The sequence below is a fragment of the Danio rerio genome, chromosome 17 (genome assembly GCF_052040795.2).
Source record: "Danio rerio strain M-AB ecotype USA chromosome 17, GRCz13ab, whole genome shotgun sequence".
Taxonomy (NCBI): Eukaryota; Metazoa; Chordata; class Actinopteri; order Cypriniformes; family Danionidae; genus Danio; species Danio rerio.
Genome location: NC_141037.1, coordinates 26,264,985 through 26,278,216, shown reverse-complemented (window position 1 = coordinate 26,278,216; position 13,232 = coordinate 26,264,985). Strand labels below are relative to the sequence as shown.

At 34.5% G+C, this 13,232-nt stretch overlaps 1 protein-coding gene across 7 annotated transcripts in view; it reads right to left on the bottom strand.

The window, feature by feature from the left end:
- dlgap2a (discs, large (Drosophila) homolog-associated protein 2a) overlaps positions 1-13,232 on the bottom strand; it is a 249,872-nt gene that overhangs the window by 233,252 nt on the left and 3,388 nt on the right. For all 7 annotated transcript variants that reach the window (XM_087290537.1, XM_087290539.1, XM_087290543.1 and 4 more), the window contains exon 2: positions 782-836. Coding sequence is in view for 3 of the 7 variants with exons in the window: in XM_087290543.1 (XP_087146669.1) it covers positions 782-836 (55 nt within the window). In the remaining 4 variants the exon portion in view is untranslated. The remainder of the gene's footprint in view (positions 1-781; positions 837-13,232) is intronic.

Here is a 13,232-nt window from a genome sequence, read left to right as displayed (position 1 = left end):
TTATATGCAAGGATGTGCAATATTGACAAAATTAATGTGGATAATACACTAATTATACTGTATCTTATATGTTTTGTATCTTTGTTTTGGTTTTAATATGTTTGCTGTACAGGAAAAAAAAATTTGTTCTATACACAAATATGCTCAGTGCCTCAAAGTGTACAAAAAAACATTAAAAAAATAGGAAAAGCTGAACCATAATTGCTGTTCATCAAAAAAAAAGAAAAAAAAAGAGTAAACTGCCTCTTCACTAAAAATTCCATTATAAACAGACTTTTCCAGTGTACAGTTAACAAATGCGATCCATTTTAGCTTTTAAAGCCCTCCAGTCCATCCATTACACTGCCAAGTATTCACAAACGCTAGGCTTAATTATCTAAAATGTGTGTAAATGGTTACTATTAAATGGATGAAGCTGTAAGTGCAAGAAGCACAGGTACAATCCAAACACACTCAGTCATCAAATCAGTCGCTTCCCTCCATTAAACCTTTACTCAGAATCAATACGTGTTGTGCTCCAAATTTTGATTTTCCAAGTAATTTTTGTGCTATTTTCGGCCCAGTGTGAAGCTGGAGCCACATCTGAAGACCAATACTTGCCATCTCAGACTTTTTGGAGTCAGACCTGCCTAAATCAATTCTGTATAAAAAAAAACTATGTAGACAAACTTGTCTAACACGCACAAACTCTTAGATCAGCATCTGTCTACAAATCATTTGAAAAAACAAAGGGCTTCTGGCTCTGAGGCTTGCATTTGAATGGCAGGTGTGTGGTTTTTACCTGTGTTCCTGTCTTGGAGGATACAGCAGCGTTGATGCACTATGCTCAGAAGCACCTGTCAGGTGGAGAGAAAGATAAAGGCATCAGGAGAAAAGGGAGAGAAATACGTAGAGCTAAAGAAAGAAAATGAGAGGATGCATGAATGCATATGCAGTCTAAACAGTCATTAATTACAGGAAGGGACTGTCAGGTCTAGAAAGCATTGAGTGGCCTCCAGCTTTGCCTGCTGTGTGTATGTGTGTGTGTAAGGGTGAAAAATTTCATACAGAGAATTTCTTAGCATCAAGCGGAGAATAAAGCCAAAACAGAAGATTAAAGCACAAATTTGTTCACTTCGAGAAAACAAGGTGTCTGTAAACATAAAATACTCTGTCATCCTTGTGAAAAGTGTTTGTTACAGGAGAGTTTTCTGTACATGGATGTGGAGTCAGATGTAATTAAATCAAGACTTTGTTCTGATATGAATCTGTATTTCTCTCACAGGTGATTTTGGAAGTTATGATGCCATTTATTTGCAGTTTAAAACACTATTTAAAGGGATAGTTCACACAAAAATGGAAATTACATCATAATTTACTCTCCCTCATGAGGTTTTACACGCTTACGAGTTTCTTCATTCTGTTGAAAACATAAGAGAGAAAGCTGGTTGCTGGTACCCACTAAATATGCAGAATTCCGATTTTTTTTGTGTGAACTATCCCTTTAGGTAACCTTGAAAATGTGCAAATATGTAATCATCATAAGCTTCGGGGTGTTAAATGAGCAAACCATTTGATTTTGTTTGTGCATTTAAGTTTAATAATTTTTGCTCTAAGCAGAAAAGCTTTGAATGGTGTTTGACTTTGAAAAGTTCTTTCTTTTTGTACAAGTATCCTTCACACTGTGAGCCTCTGATGTTGCTCATATTTTATGGTTATGCCGAATTTAAAATAAAACACCATAAATCAATCTCCATTTCACTGCATTTCACATCTGCAGCCAAGCAGAACAGATTTACCCTTCTAAAGAAGATTAGAATGAGGCTGCCATCTAGTGGCAGGGTGGTATGAGCACTAGACTATTTACTAGACAGTCTGACACAGCTAGTACCACAGATACACAACTGTCCTGTTCAGCCTTTACTTAGAGCTTACAATCTGTTTAATCAGAAAAACCACTAGGTATGAGAGCACAGATGTCAATAGAGCATTTTCAGAACTAATAAATACCACATGCTTTACTGGTTTAATCAAAATATTTAATAATTAAATATTCAAATAATTTGGTGGCATGGCAAGCTAACATCTGACTGAAGTATTTCATAATAATAATTTATGTAACAATAATAATTACAATAATAATTAAATTTTTATTTTTATAGAACATTGGTAAAATGACTAATTTAAACGAACACGTTTGTTATAAAGAGATTTACAAAACATTTCAAATGATCAGTTGGAAAGGTCTGACTAAGCTATTCCAAAACACTGAAAATACTCTTATCATCACCTGCTCCTGTGAAAAGTTTACAATGCTGCACATCAAATTGAATATTATATTATCATTGTAATAAAGTTTTTGCGATTTTATAATCACACTAAACCCAATCACATACTTGGGCATTTTTACAAGTTATCAAATTTGAGTTACTAGCCAACTGGCAAGCAACATTGTTTAGTATATGCACCAATGCTGGTGTTTATGCATATTTGCATAGGTTATTGACAATAGTTTACTTCTGACTCTGATTGGTGACCTAACATTTGAAGCATTTGGAAGAGCAATAGAATAGAATAGAATAGAATAGAATAGAATAGAATAGAATAGAATAGAATAGAACCAGGCTATAGGGATATAACTTATCAGCATTCCCAGATCCAAACAACAACCATACATCCCAAAAAAAAAAAATATTGAATATAAAAGGGTTTTTTGGCCAAGCTAAATATACTGTAAATGCATTATTATCAGCATTCACAACAACAACAACAACAACAACAACAACAACAACAACAACATTCAACACATTTAGAAGAAGAATATATAGAATAGAATAGAATAGAATAGAATAGAATAGAATAGAATAGAATAGAATAGAATCAATGTATAGGGATATAACTTCTCAGCATTCCCAGATCCAAACAACATCCATACATCACAAAACAAATATTGAATATAAGATTTTTTGGCCAAGTAAAATATACTGTAAATGCATTATTATTAGCATTCACAACAACAACAACATCCAACACATTAAAAAGAATAGAATAGAATTTTTGGGCAAGCCTAAGCTACACTTATTTAAACTCGAGGATTCAGGTGTGCAGAGGCTTAAAGCACACAAAAGAACAGCTTATTAACCGATCAGGTGGAAAATTATCACTTGTGTTGGCAGAGATAAAATGAAGTAGACAGAGTACTGTTAGCTTTAAACCATAAAAATAAGCATTTGTAAGTGTGAGGGATTAAATGCGATAGAGAGGGAGAGAAAGTGTAGAATGTGTGCGAAAGAAAAAAAATGAAGAATGTTTGTCACAATCCCTCATTTCCCAAAATAAATGCCTTCCATCTTCCATGAATTATATTAAGCTCATCGGAGGAAGCTTACAGGAAACGGATTAACATTTATGAAATAAGATAAGTGAGAAATCTGATTAGAACAGAGTCTAAACAATTCATATTAGCAATCAGCTGCCGGAGATGCAGCACAGTATTTATGCATCCTGAAGTCAGGAGAGAGACAGCCTCAATTTGCTATTTTAAGCTGTATCTTTAACATAAACCACAGCTAAGACTTTCTCTGTCCAAATATTCAACCTTTCTTAAAAAGAGACAGATTACGCTAATAAAAGATTATACTTCTGTCATTTGACAGACTGTTTCTTCCCAATATTAAGCGCAAAAGAAGAAAAATAGTTTTAAAAAAAGTTGGTACTCCACTAATGTTCGAAATTGGTGACTTCTATAGTGGGAAAAATATAATCAAAGTCAAGCCATATCACTTTTGAGTAAACCAACATTTTTCAAAATATCACATTTTCTGTTCAACAAATTTCCTTAATACACACTTTCAGAAATAAAGATACAAAACCTATGTAATGTAATGTATATTTATATAGCGCATTTTTCATGTATGGCCATACACCCAGAGTGCTCCACAATCATGGGTGGGGGGGGGGTCTCTTCACACCATCACCAGTGTGCAGCATCCACTTGGATAATGCAACAGCAGCCACAGGACAACAGGGCCAGTGTGCTCACCACACACCAGCTATTGGTGGAGTGGAGAGAAAGTGACAGAGCCATTTCGGTGGATGGGGATGATTGGGAGGCCATGATGGTTAAGGGCCGATAGAGGGTACTTGGCCAGGACACTGGGGTTACACCCCTGATCTTTTTACCAGAAGTGCCATGGGATTTTTAATACCACAGAGAGTCAGGACCTCGGTTTAACGTCTCATCCGAAAGACGGCGCCCACTCACAGTATAGTCAGTGTTTCCTTCACTATATTGGGGCATTAGGAAGCAAAAAAAAGCATCACATTTCTAAACGGTCTTTATTTTGTGCCTTATAGCATCATAGGTCAGTCATGAAAAATAAAAACATGTAGCCAAACATAAATTGTATGAACAATCACTATTCAGTTCACGTCACCATTATGTGCCAAGTGAAAAACAAATAATTAAATGACCAACTAATCTTCAAGAAGAGCCTGTAGTTACCTCCTCTCTCATGTTTTCTGGGTGATTTCAGATCACTTTGCTTCTGTCTCTTGCTAATCCTGTTCAATTCAAGCAATCTTCTTGAGATATCTTTTGATCAGGCTCATTGTCAGATTTACTTGTGGTTTTAAAAATGAAAATATGCTTGACTGCCTCTTTGCCATTTTGAAAATACAAATATTATTTAGGTAGGCCACTATGCCATTGTTTATTTTGCTGCTCACTGCGTGCAAAACAATCACTAACCAATGAGAGTGATTGTAAACTTAAGAAAGCCGATAGGCTAAAAATATTGTTGAGGGCTAATAGTTAAACAACTTTTGTTTAACTTGCGCATGTTGACTACCGTCAAGATCCAGCTCAAATTAAGCACTGCCTAAAGATATTAATGTTCACCTGGTGCAAAAGTGAACCTTTTGAAAAAGGTACCAACCAGGTAATAGATTTATACCTTTATTTCTGAGTGTAAATATATTTTATTTTTGAGTTTGAATGATTAATTTAATACCTTCATGTTACATTTAGGAAAACACTGGGACAAAGCCATATATGTTATTAACACCCCCAAAAAAGCTAATGCTAAATTAATGCTTTAAAGTTACATATAAGCCCCTAACCTGTATTAATTTGCACCAAAATTGTGCATGTTTACAAAAATTGTGCATTTATAATTTTTTGCTGAGAAGGGGGTTCGTTTGGCCTGGACTAACAAGAAAAATGATCCTGGTTTGCTTAGCATTTTAAGACAGATTCTGCACATACAATGTGACTACAACAAAAACATATTTTTATGACAAATATTTTGTAATGAACTCTAACGTACACCCAAAACATTGAGATTGCTATTCATTTCGTCAGTAAGAACTTAAAGTGAATAGTTATAAAATCTCTAGGAGTCAAAGCAGTAAGAATTTCTCTACCACACACATCAATAAAGATCTACTACAAAGATATGCTTTCCAATGCCTCTACTGAACTTTAAAGGCCAAAACTATAACTGTACTTGAGCATTCTCTCTTTTTTATTGTCATTTTGTGAAATCAGGTCCTCTTTTTGGTTTGTTCTGTGAAGTTTAGTTCAAATGAACAGAGCAACACTACAGTTCATTTTACTAAACTAAAACCTGCACTACATAAACAAAGCTAAAGTGTGTGCATTAAATTAATAATTATGTCAGCGTAGATTAATTATAGCTAATAAAACCATGTCACTCTGAATTGCAGTGAAACAGAATGCCAGGTGAGTTCAACATTTGCTGAACACCCAGCTTTACTTCAGCAATTCAGTTCTTCAGCCCAAACTATGCATCCTCAACACCACATCCTCTGAATGCTAATCAAGATGTAGAACCTACGCTCACAATTCAGATGAGCCATCGGAGAGAAAAAGAGAGAGAGAGAAAGAGAGGGCCTGAAATCAAGAAGTAGAGAAAGAAAGAGGGAGAGAAATTTCATGCAAGAGCGGTTCCAAGGTTTCCCTGCACAGAACAGACATCACACACTGACTGAACTAAGAAGTCAAATCAGACTCAACACAGCCAATCAGAGAGAAGTGCTGATCAGTCCAAACACAAGGACATGCTGGAGCTCTGCTGATATTGACCAACACAACCTCGCACTCTAAAGCAGAACTGCTGTTGTGCTGACTGACGTGCTTTTTTGAATGGTGATATTTCACAGTTTTTATATAATTATTCTAAATTGCTTTTTTATGGAAAATTGTAAAAAAAAAAAAAAAAAAAAACTTACTTGATTACTTGATAAAAAATACAGTAAAAATGTAATGATTATTTTTAAAACAAATTCATTCAGAATTTTTATACATCTTTATTTCTATAATAATTCAGGGCGGCACAATGGCACAATCGCCTCACTGCAAGAAGGTTGCTGGTTCGACAGGCCTAGTTAATCTATTACTCTGTTACACTTTTACTCTCTAATGTTAGTTATTGGTATTTTTTTATATTTAATTTTTTTTTCCGGGAAGCTCAGTTTTAAAACTTCTGCTCTAGATTCTCTGGAGTTGATCCTAAAATCATTAATCAGTTTAGTACTGTCACAAAGGAAGCTGAAAATAAAGTTGGGGATCCACGTGCAAGAGTAGTCGTGCAGGCAATTGTCAAAAGACAGAAGCAAACAGTAGCATAAGGATAATCTAAAATACGTGGTCAAAACACAGGTTAATGGTCGGGCTAGGCAACGAGACAACAGAAATAAATTATGCAAAGGGTCAAAACACAGCAGGACAAACAAGGAAAACGCTTTGTAGTGCTGTGCAGGGTAAACAAGACTCAGCAATGTGTGCGTGTTGAAGAGGTAAATTTATAGTCGAGATAGTCCATGATGAGTTACCAGCTGTGTATGGGTGTGTCAGTGTTTGGATGACTGTCAGCTGTACCAGGAGTGATTGGAGCAATGACTTAGGGGATTTGTAGTACATATAGAGGCAAAATTGTAGTCCAGGTGATAATGCATGTTTTCCATTGATCAGCAAAGCCTAGATTGCTGGTGATTAGGCATGTGACGACAACTGTTTTTAAGGTATGCCACGGTATGGAAAAGTCAAGGTTTTAAAACCATCAAAATTTTTTGCAATACCGTTCATTAGGTATATATTTTTTATTTACTTTTTGTTTGTTTGTTTTTAGAACAACAGTATCTCCAGCAGAAATTATGCCATTTTATTTTGTAAAAAAATCTGTTTTTGAAACAAATGAAGACAGCAAAAGTCAATAATTCATCTAGCCTGACATGTTTAATTTTCCAAAATATTATGTTTCTCAAAATAAAATATATTGTTCTTAAAAGAGAAAACGTTGTTTTTTACCCAGACATTTAAAAAGAATATATTTTAGAGCAGTAATCACAATATTGTGAAACTGTGATATTTTTATCCACAATGATCATACTGTCAGAATCTTAAACCGACCCATGCCAACTGGCGATCATGACAAATATGATGATTTGACCCTCAACTACATTTAAAATAATCATCAACGATGAAAACAATATTGCTCAATATTTTTGTGGCAATTATTCATTATTTTTGGATGAATAGAATAGCAAAATAATTTGTTACATAATTCATTCATTTTCTTTTCAGCGTAGTCCCTTTATTAGTCAGGGGTCACCACAGCGGAATGAACGGTCAACATATCTGCAGTAAATTAAATATATACTGTTGTGTTTTAAGTAGCATTTAAGAAAGAAACTGATGTAAAGAAAAAACAAAAATTAAGCTGAAAAAAAAATGCAAGCAGAGAACAGAACAATCAAAATGCAAATACATTGACAACGCTCAACAGACTGACAAATCACTTTCTTTTAATAAACCCGATTTCAACACCTCAAACGAAATGTGAGATTTGATTTTGCATTCATATAACACATCTGAAGCATTCATTTGGCACAGAGACTCAATTCAAAACAGCAAACCTCAACCAGCCCAAAAAACACTGTTGGCTTTATCAATACAGCAAAACTCAAGCTCTCCACAGAGGAAGTAATGAAGAAATTGGGACGGTGACGTGCAAGGACCTGCACTGGCGTCATAGTGCACAAAATGAAATTGACTGTTTTCTTTGGAGTTAATGAACCTCCGCTGCAGGGAAACTGACTTGGAGGAGCTGGCAACCCAAAGCTCATTTTTCTGCCTAAACTAAAGTGCACTGTCACGTTCAATGTTCTGCTTAGTCGCCTGTGACAAGGATAAAGTGAGAAGAACAAAAAAAGAGAGAGAAAACGTACTCACAAACCCAAGGGCTTTCCTCTCATCACAAACAACAAAATAGGAGTTCACTCAGCAAATAGCAATATAAAAGCCAATTAGAGCTCATTTAACTGTTTGAGATAGTCAGCAGATGTCATCGGAAATGAGTCACTGATGAAAATCCTCTATTCTAGACTCTAACAGCGAGTTATACTACTCTGAGACAAAAGAATGCAACTTTTTTACTAATGATTTGTCAATATAAGAAATACAAAATGGTTTGGAGCCATAAATACTGGTATATTCACTCACCGGACACTTTATTAGGCACACCTTACTAGTACCGGGTTGGACCCCTTTATGCCTTCAGAACTGACATAGATTCAATAAGGTACTGCAAATATTCCTCAGAGATTTTGCTCCAGATTGACATGATAGCATCACACAGTTGCTGCAGATTTGTCGGCTGCACATCCATGATGCGAATCACCCTTTCCACCACATCCCAAAGATGCTCTATTGGATTGGGATCTGGTGACTGTGGAGTTTATTTGAGTACAGTGAACTCATCGTCATGTTCAAGAAACCAGTTTGAGATGATTCGTGCTTTATGACATGGCGCATTATCCTGCTGGAAGTAGCCATCAGAAGATGGGTACACTGTGGTCATAAAGGACTTCTGCTGCTGTAGCACATCCACCTCAAGGTTTGAAATGTTTCCCATTCTGATGCTCAGTTTGAACTGCAGCCGATGAGTGTATAGTACACGGGGAACATCATTTTTCTTACCTGCCATCTAAATTAGCTGTAAAAGCAAGTTCATATACTGAATGCAATATGCAATTAGGAATTTCAAGCCTCAAAAAATAGTGTAACAGCTTTAATATTGTATGTAAAGAATACATTTTCATGAGCAAAAAATAAATGACAAAAATAATCTTTAATAATAAATTTACCATGACTTAACCATGACTTAACCATGAAATTTACAAACTTTTCACTCACATTGCTTTAGCTTATTCCTGCCCTTATCATAAGTTTCTACAACAGAACGAAACACCAGAAACTGTCACAAGATTTTGTCAGGCCTAAATTAATTACTGAAATCTCATACTGCAAATTTAAAACTCTCCATCTCATATTTAATAGAACACTAAAACGCCTATTTTTGCTTCAAGGTAAACACGAGGAAAATAAATTAATTAAAATTTTCACTTTTTTTGCATATTATTTAAGGTTACTGACTGTATACAGTTACTAAAGAGAATTCAAATGAGGGTTTTTAATTTTTCATTAGACTTTTACTGCATAATTTCACAATTTCTTCAGCAAATAAAGAATGAATAAGAACCAAATCATATCAATTTTCACCACTTTATGTGTGCAAGCTGCACATTTGCTTTCATATAGAAAGCAATATACAATTTAGGCCTTTCATCTGAAACGTCTATAGTGTCATGATCCCTGTGGTCTGTCTGGATGTACATCTTCCCAAGAACAAAACATAAGCTTGACTCACTTTCTCATTTATAAACCACACATGCCTGAATGTTTCTGCAATACAATACCTGATTCTGTATAAAATACATGTGTGACAGAGAATTCATCTCTGTAATAATCATTGCCCTACATGACCTTTTTTTACAGGGTACCAGCAAGCTCATGAAAGTGTGTGTGCATCCGTGAGTGTGTGAAATCTCTGTGTAATCAGTGTGTGTACACTCACGATGAGCTTAATCAGTGTGTATATAATCAGTGTGTGTCTAATCGCAGCTCTCTAAATTACTAAATAGCTCCAACTGTCACAATCACTGGCAAAAAAACAGTATACTGCACAAGCAAACCGTGTGTGTGTGTGTGTGTGTGTGTGTGTGTGTGTGTGTGCGTCTCAGGCTTCCAGAACTCACAATTTTTTAGGCACCTCTTAATTCCTGGAACAATTGGGGAAAGGAGGAGCTCTGACACAGCAGCACTAATTACAGTTTTTTTTTTCAGGAGAAATGCTTCACACTTTACTCCAAAAAAAATCCTGAGAGACTAGATTAAAAATGATAAGGTCAGAAACTGCATAACGGCTGATAAGTTTTAGACCCTCATGTTCTGTTAAGACTGATAGTGTTTTATTTCTGGAACTGGAAAACTCAGAATGGTGTTATTTACATTCTTATTCTGTCACAACGTGTTTACATTAGGTCTTGTCTTGTTGTTTTTTTTAAAGCTGTGTACACTTTGGGACCTAATTAATTAATACATTTGATCCATGCTACATGGAATGCAAAAACATAAACCCATTAACCCATAACTGACAGCTCTATCAAATGGTTGACCATATTTTGACTTGTTAAATGAGAATGTGAAATTGTATAGCATACTTCAAAAAAATAAAGGTGATTTAGTATGCAAAATGCTTTATTTTGATCATGTTTTAAATAAATTGGTTATATTTTCAGATTTTTCATAGTATATTTAACAATTCTGGTACTTTTATCATAAACCGACATAGTTACCATTTGGTAGAGGTGGATATTTTAGAGATTATGGGATGTTAAAAGAAAATGCATTGTGTTAACTAGCAACATTAGGAGTTAGGATATGCAATCCAATTTTTTTCCTAGTGTTCTTGCATTACAACACCGATTTTTTAATGTATGTACAATATGCATTTACATATCTATTATAACATATTTGCTTCAAAATACTAGTTACGAGTTACTGCTTGTGTGAGGTGTTTCTACTGCAGCGTCTATAGGGGCAGGACAATAAATTTGACAATGTTCTTTCTTCTGGCTGTTGTCATCAGTCTCACAATTCTTTCATTTTTTCCTTGATAACACCATTAAGGAGTTTTTCTTTTATTATTTTAGCAAATGGAATTGTAAAAAAATAAATTGTTGTACTCTTCCATTCACGGATACCCAACTATGAAGACTTCCTACTGAGAAACCCGGAAATGTGAAAAGGGTCCAGTCTGGTTCATGTGGAAGTATTATCATTTTGAGCAGTAACACCAGCAATAACAAGAGATAACTTTTTTTAATAAAAAAGGTTAGTTAGCTAATTAAAAGCTAATGAGCTAATAAAACTCTTTTTCTTAAATAACAACAAATAAGAGTAACTGGGCATTGCATAAAACAATTAGGCAAAACATTAATATCATTACAAATGAATAATCATTTCAGGGGGGAAAAAAAAGAGGACAGTATGACTTATTAAATTTTAGCATTTTTTGCAGATGATACAAAACAATCGTACACTAAAAATAGAGGAAATATGCATTAGCAATAAACATTTTATATAAACAAATCTCTAATATAGATTTTCAAATTATGACCTTGTGATCTCTGAGACCTCAAACAATAGACAGAGCACTGCCTCATTGTTTAATAATTTGTTCAGTCATTAATTATTGTGCCATCCTTGCAATGTTTTCTGCTTTTGATGTGAAGCAGGGTTTCCACAGAGGCACAAACGCATGCCTATATTATGAATGGCAGACGTCACACGCCACACACACACACAGAAACACAAGGGTTGGTCTAGATGCCATTCAAACTGATGCCACATGCACACATGCGAGACATGAAAAGCATCTTGTGGCTCTTTATCCATGAGTTCTCCTGTCAAAACACGCTTTAGGGTTCCAGATCTAAAAATAAAGGCAATCCCATGGACTGTTTTATTCAAAAGGCTCCACTATTTATGAGGAAAGAAAAACAGAGGAACCAAATCATATATTTAACTGGTCAGGATGCAATTTCATTGTATGATCAAGTATGCAGTTTGTTACGTTCGTTTTTTTTTCTCCCCTATAATTTATTCATTACAAAACAAGGCATGAATTAAACAGCCAAAATGTGTTTTCACATTTTTGTCTTTGTTTTCAAAGAAACATGTAATTACAAAAGTACTTTTTTTTTTAACAGAACATTTTTTTAATATTCCATCAGACAGTCGATCAAAAACAAAAAACAGCCTAAATGTAATTTAAAAGAAAAAAATGTACATAGAAAATAAAAAATCCAGTGAAAATACCAAACTGAAAGACCAAAACTCAAGAGACTACATTACCCAATGATATGTATGCCCAATATAAAGTAATGTATTTCACATTGGATAACAGCAAATGCAGAAATCTAAATATAAATATATTTGTGTGCAGATTCATAGTTTACTCATATTGCTTTTTATGCAAAAATACTTAATTACAGAAAGTTCTGATAACAACACAATCAGCAAGAAGACCCATCAATGTAGAAAACAAACTTAAAAACAAAAAAAGATATATTAGCTATTGACACTGACAGTCCCTTATAATATATGAAAGTCCACCAAAAGAATGGCATTATGTGCTAGCAAAATTAATATTGCACATTTTAATTTCACAGACTTTAAAACTGTGATTTTGATCTCTATGGAAGACGGTCATGTGTTTACAGCCTGACTATAAACTGTAATGCCTGTATTTCTGTGACAATATGAATGTTTGTAACTCAGTAAAAATAAGACTAGTCAAAATACTACTGACACAATCTGTTTAATAATCATACATGACAACAGCTCTCTCAATTAGTCTCTGATCGTATCCTTAAAGGTGCATTATATAAGTTTGACACCTGCAAGCGCAGGTTGCCAGATTGACAACCAACAGGAGAAAGTCTGAAGATCGAGCCTAAAGGCTGATTTAAATGGTATTCTATATAAAAGCAAAGGCATCTGATAAAGTGTATATTTTCCATATTATAAGAAGTTTGTTTTCTAACCAACACCTCGAATACTAAAAAACAGCTTCTATTTTTTGCAGCTGAACAGGACAAACTGAAAATGATCACCTCAGGTACACCTCATGTGCTTTATTCAGTGTTAAATTGTAACAATGCGAGTTTAAATCCCATTTTAAAATGACATTTATTGCCATACTACTGAAAACAGCAGCGGATAAACTAAAAAAAAAAAAACATTAGAAATTAAACTTTAGAAATAACTGTGAAACAACACGTTAGTGAATCAGCATCTACATTTAATGTTAAAGTTTAATATGCAT